The following is an 18,499-nucleotide window of genomic DNA, read 5'->3' on the forward strand; positions in this document are numbered from 1 at the left end:
AAAAGCTTGGTCAAAGAGGTAGGTTTTAAAGAGCGTCTTAAAGGAGGAGAGAGAGACGGAAAGGTTTCGGGAGGGAATTCCAGAGCTTAGGGCCTAGGCAGCTGATGGCACGGACAGACATTTAATGCAGCCTCGTCAGGGATATTCTTTTTGATAAAATTTCCAAGCATTAGAGAGGAGACTCCCATCTAATCGACCAGGGGCTCAACTCAAACCCAGGGGTGGAAAAGACCCTGAACTGTCCTCTGATTCTTCTCCTCATCCGTAAATTGATCTTTTTCTCTCTCTCCTCCCGCTAATCACGTGTTATAAATAGAATGCCATGGCTCCCGGGTGTGATGTGATAAATATATCCACTCATGGAGAAAGGTATCTTATCACACAGCTGGCCCTGATGTATCGTCAGCTTCTGTCAATCTGCTTCCTGCCAAAATCAATGCTTTAATTCGAGTTCTTGTCATTTCCACGGTATTTACATAGCGAAGATGTGGCTTCGCAGATGGTACAGACATGTTTGTAATGTTCTCCAAATACTGAGACGCGATGCGTCTGAGGTAAATACACAGCACAATTCGGTAGTCTAGCTCTGATATTTTTGTCCCAGCAAAAAATGACATGGAATTATTATCTCGTAATTAAGCAACTTTTCTTTGCCAGGAGTGGGCTGGATCTAACGTGTATGTGTATGTGTATGTGTGTGTGTGTGTGTGTGTGTGTGTGTGTGCGTGCGCGAGAGATAGCTAAAGTTAAAAGCAAATTGCATCCGACAACCTTGATTGAGTTCTTGATGAGATAACGGAAAGGGTTGATGAGGGTAGTACGGTTGATGTTGTGTATATGGACTTTCAAAAGGCGTTCGATAAAGTGCAACGTAATAGACTTGTTAGCAAAATCGAAGCCCACAGGATTAAAGGGGCAGTGGCAGCGAGTATACGAAATTGGCTACGGGACAGAAATCAACGATTAATGGTGAATGGTTGTTTATCAGTCTGGAGGGAGGTATACAGTGGTGTTCCCCAGGGGTCAGTATTGGGACCGCTGCTCTTTTTGATATTTATCGATGACCTGGACTTACATAAAATGTACAGCATGAAAACTGGCAGTTAGGCCCAACAGGTCTGTGCTGGTGTTAATGCTCCACATGAGCCTCCTCCTACCCCTCTTCATCTAACCCTATTAGCATAACCTCCTGTTCCATTTTCCCTCGTGTTCATCTAGCTTCCCTTTAAATGCATCATCAAATGACTCGGGTATAGGTGGCATAATTCCAAAGCTTGCAGATGACACAAAGCTTGGAAAAGTAGTAAACAGTGAAGAGGATAGTAACGGACTTCAGGAGGATATGGACAGGCTGGTGAGATGGGCAGACACGTGGCAGGTGAAATTTAACACAGAGAAGTGCGAAGTGATGCATTTTGGAAGGAAGAATGAGGAAAGACAATATAATTTGAATGGTACAATTTTAAAGGGGGTGCAGGAACAGCGACCTAGGGGTATACTTACACAAACCTTTGAAGGTGGCAGGACAGGATGATAAGGCTGGTAAAAAAAGCCTGAGGGATCCTGGGCTTTATGAATAGAGGCATAGAGTACAAAAGCAAGGAAGTTATGCTAAACCTTTACAAATCACTGGTTAGGCCTCAGCTGGAGTATTGTGTCCAATTCTGGGCACCACACTTCAGGAAGGATGTCAAGGCCATGGAGAGGGTGCAGATAAGATTTACTGGTATGATACCAGGGATGAGGGACTTCAGTTATGTGGAGAGACGAGGGAAGCTGGGATTGTTTTCCTTAGAGGAGAGAAGGTTAAGGGGAGATTTAATAGATGTGTTCGGAATTATGAGGGGTTTTGATTGAATAAATAAGGAGAAACAGTTTCCACTGGCACTAGGGTCGGTAACCAGAGGACACAGATTGAAGGTAATTGGCAAAGGAACCAGAGAGGAGATGAAGAGAAATTTTTTTAATGGGGTTGTGTAAACTTTTACCACTGTTTTTGGGGGGAGGGTCCGATTCTGTCCGTTTCTCTGTGGAAATCAGTGGCCTCGTTCTGCGTCTCATGGCTCCCTCCCCCCACCACCCCCCCCCCAATCTTGATCGGGGACTAGACACGGTGTGGAAACGTTCAGTGGTTTCTCATCACTTACAGCGAGAATTTTTTTTTTCAAAACAAAAACAGTTATGAATGATAATTTGGTGCTAAATGGGGAATGTGAGATCGAAGATCTCAACACTCCAACGACAACTGCCAATGCATTTATTTATAGATAGCCATGGTTACACTCAGCTCTGGTGATATTTAAATCGGCATTTAAATCAGTGCGCTAAATCTGTATTCTCTTCATGTTGTCTAATCTGTTTACATCAAGCGGTTTGTCTTAGTTTCTCTTCCATTTCAGCACAGTAAAGTCTGGAATACTAATTCCTGTCCTCTATACTGTGCAGCCGTGCTATTAAATAATTTAAAAGCACGCTGCCAACAAACCTACACAATCTCCCTTATATTTTTTTCGGAGCAATAAATGAGAAGCCCGTACTTTTGCTGAGCTTGCTGTGGCAAACTTCTCCCAGGACATTAATGGGCCGTTAATATGGTAGCTGGTGCGCCAGCTTTTTCCCATTGGTTCAGTTTCCTGGTCGAAGCCCCCCCCAACCCTTGCCATCTCATCTCGTCTGTTAGAGGCACATGGCTGAAGGGCAAATCAGAAGAGGTTTTATGCAAACAGTATCGTGCGCGTAATCCTTTATCATTTTGGGAATAAGACGGCATCCGTGGAAACGAAAAATGACTGGAGAACCCAACGGGATTTTTATTGCTTAATTTTAAGTCGGCATGCACGTACTGAAGAAGAACGTTCCGGAGCTTGATTCGAGGTGTCAGCTTTGGCTCGTTTGGGAGCACTCTCGCCTCAGAGTCAGAAGGCCGTGGGTTCAATTCCCACTGCAGGGGCTTGATCGCGTAATCCAGGTCGACACTCCAGTGCAGTACTGAGGGAGCGCTGCACTCTCGGAGCTGCCGTCTTTCGGATGAGACTTTAAACTGAGGCCCCGCCTGCCCCCTCGGGTGGACGTAAAAGATCCCACGGCACTATTTCGAAAAAGAACAGAGGAGTTTTCCCGGTATCCTTGCCAATATTTATCCCTCAGACACACCACTAAAACATTATCTGGTCATTATCTCATTGCTGTTTGTGGGACCTTGCTGTGTGCAAATTGGCTGCCGCATTTCCTACATTACAACAGTGACTATACTTCAATAGTACTTCATTGGTTGTAAAGCGCTTTGGGGTGTCTTGAGGTCGTGAAAAGTGCTGTATGAATGCAAAAAGAATTACAGGTGAAATGAGTGTGACCAGTGTTATTCTGGTGCTCAGTAGATGTATATCCAGAACGCAACCTGATTATCAATCAGCACAACTTTATCACACTCACTCTCAGAGGGCCACCAGAGCAGACTGTTAAAGACACGTCACGTCTTCTGATTTGTATCACGAGATTCTACATGTTGTAACCTGCTGTCCACAGACGAGCACTGGGCTGCTGGTTAGAATTCCTTAAATACATAGCCCCTTCTCACCTCGAATCTTTTCCTGAGAAATGCCCTCTTTGTCCAGCTGCAGCTCCGGGGTCAAGCAATACAAAGTCTGTTGTAAAATCGGCACCAGTCTGTAAGTCGCTTCCGTAAGAGTTCAGCTGCTTTGATACTGGTGTCACTGGGTGCGTGTGCCACCAGTCACCGAAGCTCGTGAAGCTGGTGCAATGCCAGCATGAACCCGCTGGATTCACTCCTTGGTGGAAAAAAATAACCTAAGGACATGGTAGAAAGGTGCAGCTTACGTAATCAGATTTGAAGTCGGTTTCTCCCAAGCCTGTGTGCCCTTTGTGTGTTGGAGAACCAAGGTGTAAACATGTCCCACCCCTGCCCACACTGTCTTTTGCAAGTTAAGATAGACCGGCCCAGGAATTGTAGGTCAACAATCACGAGGTGGGGGGCAGGGGGGGGGCGCAGGTGTGTAGTGTTATTTACAGCAGATCCCTAACAAAGAAAAGTTGCCCATTATCTTAAGGGGGTTGGAATTTAAAAAAATTGAGTAAGTGATGCTTCAGTTGAACAGAGCTTTGATCAGACCCCATCTGGAGTACTGCATTCAGTTTTGGGCACCGAACCTCAGGAAAGATATATTGACCTTGGAGTGCGTTCAGCGTAGATTCACCAGAATGACACCAGGGCTTAAAATGTTAAGTTATGAGGACAGGTTGCATAAACTTGAGTTTGGAAGGTTGAGGGGTGATTTAATTGAGGTGTTTAAAATGATGAAGTGATTCAATAGGGTAGATACAGAGAAACTATTTCCTCTGGTGGGGAAATCCAGAACAAGAGGGCATGATCTTAAAATTAGAGCTAAGACTGAGGTGAGGAGTAATTTCTTCACTCTGGGTGGTGAACCTGTGGAATTCTCTACCACAGAAGGCTGTGGGAGGCCAAGTCACTGAGTATATTTAAGAAGGAGCTGGATAGATTTCTAGACACAAAGGGCATCAAGGGGTATGGGGAGAGAGCGGAAATATGGTATTGAGATAGAGGTTCAACCATGATCGTATTGAATGGGAGAGCAGGCTTGAAGGGCCGAATGGCCTACTCCTGCTCCTGTTTTCCATGTCTATGTTTCTATGCTATTTAGGAATGAAATCAGGAAACACTTTTTACACAAAGGGTAGTAGAAATCTGGAACTCCCTCCCCAGAAAGCTGTGGATGCATGGCCAATTGAAAATTTCAAGACTAAGATCGATAGATCTTTGTTGGGTACAGGTATTAAGGGATATGGAGCAATGGCAGGTAAATGGAGTTGAGGTACAGATCAGCCACGATTTGATAGAATGGGGGAACATGCTTGAGGAGCTGAATGGCCTACTCCTCTTCCTATGTTCCTGTCGCTTTAGTGAAAAGTTTAGCAAAAATTAGCGCAAGTGAAGAAGGTGGTATCATCTCACTTATAATCCGGTTGTGACTTTTGGCAGGTTACCAGGCAATGCACAGTATGTGAGATACCGAGTATTGAGCTTTCAAAACCATACTGGAGAAACCAACACTGAAAATTAGCAGAGAAAAAAATCATCAAACCATTCAGGGCCATGATCAGAAAGATTACTCGAAGATGCCTTCATTCTCATTAAGGATTGTCACCACTTCGTATAACATGAATCGCTAGCCTTTTCCTTCAGCAAGTGGAGAAGCCTGAGTGTTTGGAATCTTCTGCAAATCGAGTGTTTCAATTATCAAAACTGATGGAGAATTCCTTTATTTTTCAGTTCGTCTCCATGACAGCATATCAGAAGAAGGATTCCACTACCTCGTGTTTGACTTGTGAGTACTAATCTATTACAGTAATACATCTACTCCTTGTTGTAAGCTTCTTCAGTAACAGCACCATCTCAATCACAAGCTTGCTGGTCTGGGGCTCCTGACTATTTTACACTGGGAACCTTAGAAAGGGGAGTGGGAGACCTGAAACCCGAGAAAGGGGGGAGTAGGAGACCAGAAACCCGAGAGAGGGGAGTGGGAGACTAGTACGAGTAGTTATTGCCCACAACACCTTTGCTAATGTGTTGGAGGAACAAGCACCACGGTGCACACTGCCTTCTCAAGACCACCATGCTTGGCTCCAGAAGATTGTCTTTATAACCACTGATGTGCATGTCCAAGAGCTGAATTCCCAGAAGAATTAATTGGAGCTTTCAGCCTTTCCATAACTTCGAAATGTGACAGATGTGATCTGCTGCACTCGATTTCAAGATGCAGCACAGAACTCGAATCACTGATGACGTGCTCAATGACCTATTGACGCCCCAGTTTAGTCTTGCAACACGTCACCATCCTTGAATGGATTTGCAGAAAATTAAAAACTAGAAGAGTTGAATCAGACTGAAGAATATTCTGGTGGGCAGGGTTACCCAAATTTGGTGAGGGGGAAGAAATTTACATTTATGGAATTTTACATGTCCTTGTTGATGTACTTGTGCTTACAGGACTGTAAGTTAATGCAATTAGTCTCTTGGCATAATTATGCACACACCCTGTTAATTCAGTCCTATTTTTGCTCGAAAAGACTTGGACTTATCCAGCACTACAAATTAAAGAATTTTAACAAGACACAAATTAAATTTCGAACTAACAGATAATTCAAATTGAGCAACTTCAAATTGGGACAATACATTGTACAGATATAATCGTGTCAATCCTTGGGTAACTTACAATTCTGAGAAAACGTTTTCAAGATTTATTGGGAAGTTTACATTGAACTTGAAAGCTTTGAAAGATGATACCAGAACTGAGAGGATATCCTTATCAGGAAAGGCTGAACAGATGGGGCTCTTTTCTCCAGAAAAGAGAAGGCTGAGGAGTGAACTGAAAAGGTCTTTAAGATAATGATAGGGTTTCATAGGGTAGACGTGTGGAAAATGTTCACACTTGTGGGGGATACCTAAATTAGAGGTCACAAATATAAAATAGTCGCCAAAAAATCCAGTAGGGAATTCAGGAGAAACTTCTTTACGCAAAGATTGGTAAGAATGTGGAACTCGCTACCACAAGGAGTAATTGAGGCAAATAGCATAGATGCATTTAAGGGGAAGCTAGATAAGCACATGAGGGAGAAAGAAATAGAAGGATATCCTGATAGAGTTAGATGACATAAGGAGGGAGGAGGCTCGTGTGGAGCATAAATATTGGCATAGACCAGTTGGGCCGAACGGCCTGTTTCTGTGCTGTAATTTCCATGTAACTCGATGTCCCAGCTCTCTCACTATTCTCTCTCCTTTCCCCCCCCCCCAACACTTCCATCGCAGTTTTAATGTATAAAATGCTGCAGAAAATAATTTTCCTTGTTTAAATCATCCTCTATTGAGTCTGTTGAAGGGTGAGAAAGGAAGAGGCTGCAAAACCTTGTCGGAACCATAATACTTAAGTGGTAAGCGTCGATGTTACAACTTGGTCACATTATTGATGTGTCCAAGTTTGGGCACTGCCATTGTTCTTGGGTGTTTGCCCGTTACCAAGGGTTTCAGCTGTTTGGGGAGTTGGGGGGGAAGGAATGTTGGGTGAGACTTCTCTTTTAACGGTGCTCCTACCATCAGCATTCGATTGTCCCAAGATCAGTACATTACTTGTTAAATGGGGGTTTAATTTTCCTTGATGCTGCACCAACAATGAGGCTGAGGCTTGGATTCTCTTCCTCCTTCTGTAAATGGAAGTTTGACAGCAGCTGTCATTTTTGAGAGTGGTTTGCTTTCAGTCGCCTGCATCTTTCCTGTCCAGTTGCGCTGCTGTTAATAATGGACCCAACTCGGGGGAAATAAACGACAGCAGCCAAAGGGCTGGTCGACATCTTGGCATTTTTGACGTCTTTGTTACCTGCCAGATCGCAGGGGATACCAGCTCTCCAGGAATCTGCTGCCTTGTCAGAATTCACTCCATGCAGCCTGTGTACAGCTTGGGTTGGGCTGTGCACCTGGTTGCCAGAAATAGAGATTGTTCTTACTCTTCACCTTGTTAGAGTGCCTGACGTGTAGGTTTAATTATAACCCAGCTCCTGCCTTTCCGCGCTCCCATTCATTAAATTGCAGAGGCATTGGGAGTGTCTGCAGTAGTTCAATCCTTTGGCTAATCGTGTGCTGACTTTCAACGTATAAGGTCCACATCACGTGTTTGAAGGACGAGCCACACAATTATTATTTTATGCTCATTAAGGTAAGGGGGTGGCAGATGGTGTCGCAGGAAATAGTTTTCAGCCATGCACTTCCCTGCCATTACAGATAAGGGTTTTGAACTGATCCTTCCTAATCCTTTTACATCCTGCAAAATAAACTAAAATCCTAAAAGATTTTTAATTTCCCTGATCGATTCAGTTTGTTTTGGAACAGTGTCACACAGGAGGAGTTGCTTTCCGTGCAGAATATCCAACCAACATTGCAATACAACCTAAGCAGGCAGATACACACACACACACACACACACACACACACACACACACACAACATATATGAGCCACACCACGCACGCACACACTTGTACAGACACACGCACACACACGAGCACAGGCCCACAAGTCTACATTCTCTCTCAACATGTTGACATGCACATGTACACGCACACTTACATGCTCTCACACACATACGAGAGCACAGACCCTCCCAGACACTGCAAGTACGTACACACCCACAAGTCCAGATTCTCCCTCACCAGGCATGCGCGCGCACGCACGCACGCATACTTTTACAGGGCAACTGACCACAACAGCTTGGTGCTCCAGTCCATTGTGCTGCTCGTTGGCAGGATCTACGTTTTGCCAGTGATTTCCCCACAAAGTGGGTTTCCTTTGTTGGCTGAACTGTGGCAGGATGTCACAGAATGAGGACCGCTCTCGACCATCTCCTAGCAGTCAGCTTCAGTGGAGCACGGGCAGATGCCGAGGCACAGGTCATCCATGTGTATGCTTTCTCAACAACCCTTACCCTTCCCATTCTGACATCAAGGGAACAGAAGAAATGAGTATTCGGGAATGGAGCCAACTGGAAGTTGTCCAGAGTAGTCATTGTGCATTTTGTGGAGTAGTTTGGATTGGCTCAGGTTTGAGCTGCAAAATATCGAGAAAAAATACCAACCCCTTCATGAGCAACAAGGTAATCTGTTTAAATTATATTCCCCAGTTTCTCAGTGGCTCGTTCTCTGTTTACGGAGTCTTCCAGATAGGGATCGTGAAAATTAGTTCTGACTGACCCAAAATTTGAGAAAATCTGGTGAAATTTCCCTTTGTTTTTACACAGGATGTACAGCACAGAAACAGGCCATTCGGCCCACCTGGTCCATGCCGATGTTAATGCTCCAAATGAGCCTCTTCCCTCTCTACTTCATCTAACTGTATCAGCCTAACCTTTCTCTAACTTCTCCTTAAATGCGTCTATGGTAGTTCCCTCGACTACTCCTTGTAGCAGCGAGTTTCACATTCTAACCACTCTGAGTAAAGAAGTTTCTCCTGAATTTCCTATTGGATTTATTAGTGACGATCTTATATTTACGGCCCCTAGTTTTGTAGCATCACACCGGTGATGTCAGTGTGCACGTTGTATGTGCCGTGCTGACATCACTGATTCGATGCTTGTAGCGCTGATTTCCATCAGGGAAAGGAAACAAAGAATCCTAGGATCAGACAGCACAGAAGGAGGCCATTTGGCCCATTGTGCCTGTGCTGGCTCTTTGAAAGAGCTATCCAATTAGTCCCACTCTCCCCTGCTCTTTCCCTTTGGCCTCTGCAAATTTTGCCTTTTCACGTATATATCCAATGCCCTTTTGAAAGCTGCTATTGAATCTGCTTCCACCACCCTTCCAGGCAGTGCATTCCAGATCATAACAACTCGCTGCGTAAAAAAATATATCTCCTCATCCTGCCTCTGATTCTTTTGCCAATTATCTTGAATCTATGTCCTCTGGTTACTGCCAAAGGCTGTGCCATTTTGACTTTTTTGTTAAGGGGCTTGGATCTCCGTTAGATACTGCTATGAGCAATATATCCCTTATACTGCTGCAAATGCCATCAGTCATTGATTCCTGGTTACGTATGGAACAAGGACAGCGCTGCATGTGACAGTTACCATACTGGTCGTCCCCAAAGGACAGTGGCTGAAGGGAGGCACTTCGGTCAGCTGCACTCTCTGTAGCTTCAGCCTCACCTGGAGTGCAAGAGGTAAACACCAAAGCTCCACAAGCACAGATCTTGAGCTCGCTCATGGCCCCCGCAACAGAGAACAGGCCAGATGGAGTGGAGACAATAGAGATGAGGAGAGGGAGGAAAGAGGACCGAGTGAAAAGCGGAATTCGAATAAGAAAATGAGAGGAGAGGGAGAAGATATATTGGGAAAATGAGAGACCACAATCCAGATTTTAAGTCAAAAGTTCAAATCAAACTATGTGAAAGTTAGGATTCCAAATTTTTTGTATTCTTGTAACTACTGTGTGAATACCAGTGAGCATTTACTGGTATATTTAGAAAGTGTTTTTCCTTGCCAGTATGCAGTTTCTTTTCTGGCTTGAGTTTTGAAAGGTTCTCCATGCTTGAGATAATGTACAGGCACTGGAAGCAGCAATACACGAGATATCAGATGACTCCCGTAAACTAACTAAACTGTCACATATTTTTGTCCACGGTGGGATTATTTACCGGATTCTTTCTTGCTAGTCGCAGCTCACACCAGATTGAAATTGGGTACTGCTAGCTGTTTCTGCATACTGCAGAGAATACAAATCCCAGACTGCCTGATGTACACGTCTCAGGACAAGGCCTTGGTAGGTGTAAATTACAGGGGAAAACTGCAAATTGGAAATATAAACAGAAACTGCTGGATGAAGTGAAGGTCTCTGGAATGTCCTCACTTGTTTTTTTTCTCTTCACAAATTCCGACTGACCTGCTGTGTCTTAGAATCGTACAGTGCAGAAGGCAGCCATTCAGCCCATCGTGCCTGTGCTGGCTCTTTGAAAGAGCTATCCAATCAGTCCCACTCCCCTGCTCTTTCCCCATAGCCCTGTAATTTTTTTCCCTTCAAGTACTTATCTAATTCCCTTTTGAAAGTTACTATTGAATCTGCTTCCACCACCTGTTCAGACAGTGCATTCCAGATCATAACAACTCACTGCGTTAAAAAAAAATCTGTCCTCATCTCACCTCTGGTTCTTTTGCTAATTACCTTAAATCTGTGTACTCTGATTACTGACCCTTCTGCCGCAGGAAATGGTTTCTCCTTATTTATTTTATTAAAACCCTTCATGATTTTGAAACCTCGATTAAATCTCCCCTTAACTATCTCTGCTCGAAGGAGAACAACCCCAGCTTCTCTAATCTCTCCACATCCCTGGTACCATTCCAGTAAATCTCTTCTGCACCCTCTCCAAGGCCTTGACATCCTTCCTTAAGTGTGGTACCCAGAATTGGACACAATACTCCATCAGGGGCCTAACCAGTGATTTATAAAGCACTTGCTGTTTTTATTTCTTGAGTTAGCTTGATTGCTACCATTGGCCTTTGGACGGGGATCCATTTCACTGATCCTTCAACGTAATTGGAACTGATCAACAGCTCAAGCCAGTCCGTCAGTGGTGAGCGTGCTTTGGGGCTGTGTTGAGGGCATGCTGGTTTGGCAGCTGTATTTATGTAGGCCACAATCAATTTGAATCCTGTGAATAGCTGACCACCTAATTGCATCAAACGAGAGATACAATTTTTAATTCTTTTTCTTTTGGAATACCTTCAGAGAAATTTGTTGCTATATCTTGGTTGCATTGTAAGCGGACAGCAGACAGTAAGAAGCTGTCTGGTGTGAAGAGCCAATCAGAGGGCTTTTTGTAGTATCAGCAACTGTGTTCCAAGGGTCGATATTAAATTGAGAGTTAGCACAAGAGCAGCATCATTGTCGTTTGGATGCTGATGATACGAAGAAGATTGTAATTGCTGTAAATATAGGGTTTACACTATTTACTGTTCATTTGCCTGTTCAATAATGTTGAATAAATTTATAGCCTGAGCTATGGTCTGATAGACGGAGGGGAACATTTTGTGGCATGTGATGTATTAAACCTGAGTGCAATGGCCAACGGTCTCCATTCGACCCCTATGTCTTGCTACCTTTAACTCGATGTTGATCAGGAAAAGGCACACTCCGGTTCTTCAGGGACAGTGGGCCCCCTTGCAGAACTGGCTATTGACATCAAACCTAAGATGAATACAGAGTGCAGAAAAACCAAAATATATAACCAGCTTATACGTTTTTGATGTATTGCCTTGAAAAAGCCTGTTGTACGGTCTTCTGCATTATCTGTTTTTAATTTTAGAAAAAAATCTTCAGTGGAGGCCAAATAATTGTACTTTTCCACAAATTCAATGTGACTGAAATTGTAGCTGTGTCACAACATAATAGCATACTGTGTGTGTGTGTCTGTGCCTGTGATATATAAAACACTTTATAAAATGGGTTCTTTCCTCATGGGTTCTATTTTCCTGCATTTTGCATCTGTTTATCGCAGTGGTTAAACTGACTTCAGTCTTTGCTGTCAATAAACTTGCACATGCCGTGCCTGAAAATTTAAAACGCTGTCCCACAGCCCCCTTTCCTTGAACATCACCCTCTGTATATATTATTTACACGCACACACTGTACCAAATGGTAAATATTTCAGTAATTGATTGCAAAAGGGTGGGTGGGAACATACACCGCAACAATGGCGCTCCTGTCATATGATGCAATATCCTCGGAGCTCCGATGTTACGCCGGTGTATGGCTCCGACAGCCATTCCTTCTGAACACCGTACAGCAAGGACTAAAAGGAGCCAATGCACACAACCCAGATTTAAATCCAGTTAACAGATCGCAGTGTGCTGTGCATTGAGGATGGGAATGGACAAAATTTGCACCTGGACTTTAACTTGCATAAAGATGAATAGGGTATCAGCTTTATTGGGTATTCTCGGAAGGTCCTTCATATCATGCGCTCATTCGTCTGCAAGCGATGGAGTTGTTGTTCGATATCATTCCTCACTTTGCACATTTGTTGGATCGATTCTTTTTGTTACAAATTAGGAAGGGAATTCAATGGAGCAAACTCTGCACTGCAGCAGACTGGCTGCTGCAGCACAGACCTACTCCAAGCACAGATCATGGGAACTGCACAGCCTGAGCATCCTCACTCACACCAAGAATCGCGGCTGTCTGCAAAAATTCATCCCAGCCAGATACCAATGCCCCAAAGGGGAACAGGGAACGTTTGTGCCTTCTGGCTTGGTGCGCAGATTTGACAGACTGCTCTCTCTCTCTCTGTCTTTCTTGCTCTCTCTCGCTCGCTCTCTCTCTCTTTCTCCCTCTCTCTCAGTCATGCCTTTTGATGGTTTGTGTTAGCTTCTTTGCTCAGCTCCATCTTCCACAAGGCCCTAAGCACTGAAATTCCCTCCCTAAAACTCTTTGCCTCTCTACCTCTCTCTCCTCCTTTTAAGACGCTATTTAAAACCTACCTCTTTGACCAAGCTTTTGGTCACCTGTCCTCAAATCTCTTTACGTGGTTGGGTGTCAAATTTTGACTGATTACGTTCCTGTGACACGCCTTGGGAAGTTTTACTGTGTTAACGACAGTTTTTAAATGCAAATTGTTGTTGTTGAATTGAGTTCTGCCAGTCGTACTATTATATAGATCACAGTTGGGGCAATGACTTGCTGTGGCAAGTGGATTGTCACTCCGCAACCTGCATTTTCCCTGCCTCCAGGACTTAAAAAAAATATATATATGAACTTACAAAACTCAAGCAGCAAATTTCCGTTCACAGGGTGTTGAATCACTTGCCTCAATCACGGGCCATGTTTCAGTAATACGTTGATTGTCACGGCCTGGTGTTCTGCGAGGATGGGAGCCGCACTGTGAATGTGTCAGTGTTTTAACAATTTCAAAAGACATCTGTCTGACAGATCTTGGCACCAGATAAATTGGACGCAGTACTTGGTTTTCAGATTATCCAAACCTGGCACAGGTCACCAGGACAGCTGGTTAAGCAGGCTGGTTGACACCTTAACTTGATGGACCAAACCCTTTCATGGTTTTTGACTTAATTCTGAAACCCTTGATTGGGTGACTGCCATATTGTTCACCCACAACCATCCTGTGCCCTTGGACTCGTCTCAGGGGCAGTGGGCAGAACAATAAAATTGTCTGCACGTGGAAGGAAAGTTCTTGAGTCTCTCTCTGAAGGGACATGTGGGAATGCGATCATTTAGTTTTGTTACAATCAGAAGGGTCGTTTCATTCTTCATTTATATTTGACCATAGTTCAGTGAGAGCCTCACCATCAGTCCTGCATATGAAAGTACAAGATGCTTTGCAGGTTTTATGGCTGCCTATTTTGTTGAAACGTTAAACACTGATGAAATCACCAAGGCAACTGATTTGGAAGAGAAACTGAGGCTGACAGGACGAGATAATTGAATTAACATCACTAGAGGAGTCAGTGACCCATGTTTTTTTGACATGTCAACTACAGTGCATGTCAATTCAGCTTCCTTCAACCAACACCACCAAAACATATTAACTGTTCATTTTTCAGGTGGGTGACCCTTCATCAGAACTGGAAGAAGTTGAAGATTAAACAGTTTTTAAGCAAGTATAGAGCCAGGGAAAGCGGGGGAGGGAGGGGAGGGGAGGAAAGAACAAAAGGGAAGGTCTCTGATGGACTGGAGGGCAGGAGCGATGAAATGACAAAAGGGATGATGAGGAAAGGCAAGGAGGGGTGGTAATGGGACAAGTAAAGAAACAAAAAATGGGTGTAGAGGAGCCGTTAATGGCAACATCAGAACCATTACCAGCTCCTTCTGTCTGACAAATTGAGAACAGTGGTTATGGTCTGAAGTTATTGAAATCAACCATTGAGTCCAGAAGGTTGTAAAGTGCCTAATGGAAAGATGCGGTGCTGTTCCTCGAGCTTCCGTTGAGCTTCACTGGAACAGTGTAAGAGGCTGAGGTCAGAGTGGGACGGGGAATTAAAATGGCAAGCGACCGGCAGGTCAGAATCATGCTTGTGGACTTAGCGGAGGTGTTCAGTAAAGCAATCACCCAATCTGTGTTTGGTCTTCCCAATGTAGAGGATCGTGAGCAGCGAATACTAAACTGAAAGAAGTACAAGTAAATCGCTTTTTCACCTGGAAGGAGTGGTTGGGGCCCTGAGGGGAGGAGGTGATGGGGCAGGTGTTGCATCTCCTGCGTTCGCACGGGCAGGTGCCCTGGGGAGGAGACCGGGTGTTGGGGTGATGGAAGAGTGGGCCAGGGTGTTGCGGAGGGAGTGGTCCCTTCAGAATGCTGAAAGGGGAAGGGAAGATGTGTTTGGTGGTGGCATAGTGCTGGAGGTGGCGGGAATGGCAAAGCATGATACGTTGAATGTGGAGGCTGGTAGGGTGGAAGGTGAGGACAAGGGGTTCCATTAACATGGTTCTGGGAGGGAGGGGAAGGGGTGAAGGGAGGTGCGGGAAATGGGATGGACATGGTCGAGGGCCCTGTCAACTACGTGGAGGGGAATCCTTGGTTGAGGAAAAAGGAAGACGTATCTGAAGTACTGGTGTGGAAGGTGGCATCATCAGAACAGATGTGACGGAGACGGAGAAACTGGAAGAAGGGAATCGAGTCCTTACAGGAAGCGGGCTGGGAGGAAATGTAAACAAGGCAGCTGTGGGAGTAGGTGGGCTTCTAATAGATATTGGTTGACAGCCTATCCCCAGAAATGGAGAGAGAGAAGTCGAGGAAGGGAAGGGGAGAGTCAGAGATGGACCATGTGACGTTGAGGGAAGGTGGAAATTGGAAGCAAAGTTGATTAAATTTTCCAGTTCGGGGCGAGAGCAGGAAATGACACTGATACAGTCATCAGTGTACCGGGGAAAAAGAGGTGAGGGAGGGGACCTGAGTAGGACTGGAACAAGGAATGTTCCACATATCCCACAAAAAGGCAGGCATAACTGGGACCCAAATGGGTTCCCATAGCGACACCTTTTATTTGGAGGAAGTGAGTGGAGTCAATGGAGAAGTTGTTCAACATAAGAACAAGTTCAGCCAGGCAGAGGAGGGCGGTGGTGGATGGGGAGTGGTTGGATCTCTGTTCAAGGAAGAAGCGGAGGGCCTGCAGGCCATCCTCGTGCTAGGATGAAGGGTCATCGACCTGAAACGTTAAATCTGTTCCTTTCTCCACAGATGCTGCTTGACTTGCTGAGTATTTCCAGCATTTTCTGTTTTTATTTCAGATTTCCAGTATCCTCAATAGTTTGCTTTTGATTAAGTGTTCATTTATTTCATTGCTGAGATAAAAGAGAAAAAACCTTACGGCAATTTGGGGGGGGAAAACTCTCTGACCCCTGAAAGCGATGAGGCCACTTCTGGGAGACCATGGTGACTGGATGACACGACCCCCAGGGATCTACCCACCTTCTGCATGTCAGCCACTCTCAGGAAATCATCAGGCTTCCTTTTGAATGCTTGCAGCGAACCTACACTCAGTGCACATGCTGCCAACTTTTTCCAGAGGTCCATGGCTCTCTGCGAAAACAAGTACCTCATTGCATCTAACCCAGTTCTATGTTTACGTAACTTGAGGTAATAATCCCCATGTCCTCCTGAAACTATCTAGCTCAAATAGCCTATCCATTAGGACCTAGTCTCATCCTTCGATTATGTTAAAGATCTCAATTAAATCTCCTCGAAGTCTATGGTTTTGTCAAGCCCCAGCTTTCTTAGCCTATCCTGGTAACTGATGGCCCTTAAACTAAGTATCCATCAAGTGGCCCTCCTCTGAACCTTTTCCAGGGCCTCCATATCCCACACCATAAGAGGGGACCAAAACTGGATGCAGTGTTCTAGACATGGTCTGACCAAGACCAAGTATTTCTAGTTTTCTGTTTAATTGTCCTGGCAGTACATTCTAACACTGTCTTATTTGCTTTTAAATTCGCCTTGCTGCATTGGTCATAGATGGTCACTAACTTGTGCACGATGACCCTTGGGTCCTTCTCCCACTCAGCAGCCTTGAGGATGCAAACTTGTATCGTGTACACATTCTTGGAGTTGGCCCAACCCAAGTTGCACCACCACATTAAAAGACATCTTCCAGATCGCATACATCGCATGCAGACCTGCCTGCTGATCTGTTGTTCTCATTTAAGGCCCTAGCACCCGCACGTATCTTCACGTCATCCGGGAGCATACAGAGAGCTCCTCCAAAGCTTTTAGCCAGATCGTTGATAAAGATGGTCAAGAGCAAGAGCCCTAATACCGATCTACGTGGGACTCCATGAGTGAATGGTCCCCATGCAGAGTCAGTACAATTAGTAAATGCTTATTGTCTACGGGAATGCAACCAGTTCCTTATCCAACCAGGAATCTGCCTTATTGAGGAATCTTTCGTGTGGCATTCTGAAAGTCTAATGCACAATGTCGACTGGGCTTCCAACATCCATCAACTTTGTAACTTCTTCAAAAAAAAATTCAACTCGATTGGTGAGTCAGGATCGTAGAATGATACACCACAAAAGCTCTTTGAAAGAGCTATCCAATTAGTCCCACTCCCACTGTTCTTTCCCCACAGTGCTGCAATTTTTTCCCCTTCAGTTATTTATCCAATTCCATTTTGGAAAGTTATTATTGAATCTGCTTCCATCACCCTTTCAGGCAGTGCATTCCAGGACACAACAACTCCTTTCACTACAGTTGTATTGCTTTTGCAGTAGAAGTTTGAATGGAGTTTAGAAGAATGAGAGGTGTTCTCTTAAAACGTATAAAATTCTGAGAGGGCTTGACAGGGTAGATGCTGAGAGGCTGTTTCCCCTGGCTGGAGAGTCCAGAATTAGGGGGTCATAGCTTCAAGATAAGGGGGCGACCATTTAGGACTGAGATGAGGAAAAATTTCTTCTCTCAGAGAGTTGTGAATCTTTGGAATTCTCTATCCCAGAGGGCTGTGGATGCTCAGTCATTGAGTATATTCAAGGCTGAGATCGATGTGTGTTTGGACACTAAGGGAATCAAGGGATATAGGGATAGGGCGGGAAAGTGGAGCAGGCTTGAGGGGCTGTACTCCTGGCCTACTCCTGCTCCTATTTCTTATGTTCTTAAGAAGATCATCCTCACATTATGACACTACATTATCATCCCCTGGGTGAGCAAATTCTGTCATCCCTCACTCCCAAAATTCCTCCCCTCCCTTCTTGAAGGCGTGACCCATGTGGAATATGTATCCACAGGCACCATTCTAAATCTGAGAGACTGAGTGTCAGTAGGCCATTCCACCTTGAGGGGTGTCGCGCCCAAGCCCGATGCTACTCTCACAGAAATGTCCACACTGAAACATTTCCCGCCCCCCCCCCCTTTGTCCAGAAGCCCCGCTGAGACTCTCTAATGACCCCTTCTCTGTCAAGGTGGGTCTCCCGGGCATCTCTGATGATCCTTTCCTGTAACCGAAATCAAACTAATGGGCCTGTGGTATCCTGGTTCGGACTTGTTGCCCTTTGTAAGTATTGGTTCCATGTGGCTTCTCTCCAGTCAGTGAGAATGATGCCAGACCCCCAGCAAGCTGTTAAATCTCTGAGCACAGTGGCTCACGATGCGCAGCCCCTATTTCTTCAAGCACCCGTTGGTGAATGCCGTCACAACCAGCAGCCCGCTCTGTTTCAAGATCACTAATTATCGTCAGGACATTCAATTTGAGCATCAACCCCACAATATATTATTGGTGACCCAGCATCGTCTTCAGTAGTGAAGACTGATGCAAAGTAGCCGTTTAAAACCTCTGCCATAACCTGGGAGTCCGCTCTGACTGACGAGGACGGGCTCGGCCTCCGCTCCGATGCCCCCCACAGTCAAACAGCCCGTTAGTGTTTAATGCCAAGGCTCATGCTGGGAAGAATGACCACGTCAGCAAAGTTCTGGAGGGTTGCCA

At 44.9% G+C, this 18,499-nt stretch overlaps 1 protein-coding gene across 38 annotated transcripts in view; it reads left to right on the plus strand.

The window, feature by feature from the left end:
• LOC137335779 (calcium/calmodulin-dependent protein kinase type II subunit beta) overlaps positions 1-18,499 on the plus strand; it is a 233,461-nt gene that overhangs the window by 96,903 nt on the left and 118,059 nt on the right. For all 38 annotated transcript variants that reach the window (XM_068001138.1, XM_068001148.1, XM_068001155.1 and 35 more), the window contains exon 4: positions 5,312-5,366. In XM_068001138.1, coding sequence (XP_067857239.1) covers positions 5,312-5,366 — 55 coding nt within the window. The remainder of the gene's footprint in view (positions 1-5,311; positions 5,367-18,499) is intronic.

This window comes from Heptranchias perlo, chromosome 20 (assembly GCF_035084215.1).
Source record: "Heptranchias perlo isolate sHepPer1 chromosome 20, sHepPer1.hap1, whole genome shotgun sequence".
Lineage (NCBI taxonomy): Eukaryota > Metazoa > Chordata > Chondrichthyes > Hexanchiformes > Hexanchidae > Heptranchias > Heptranchias perlo.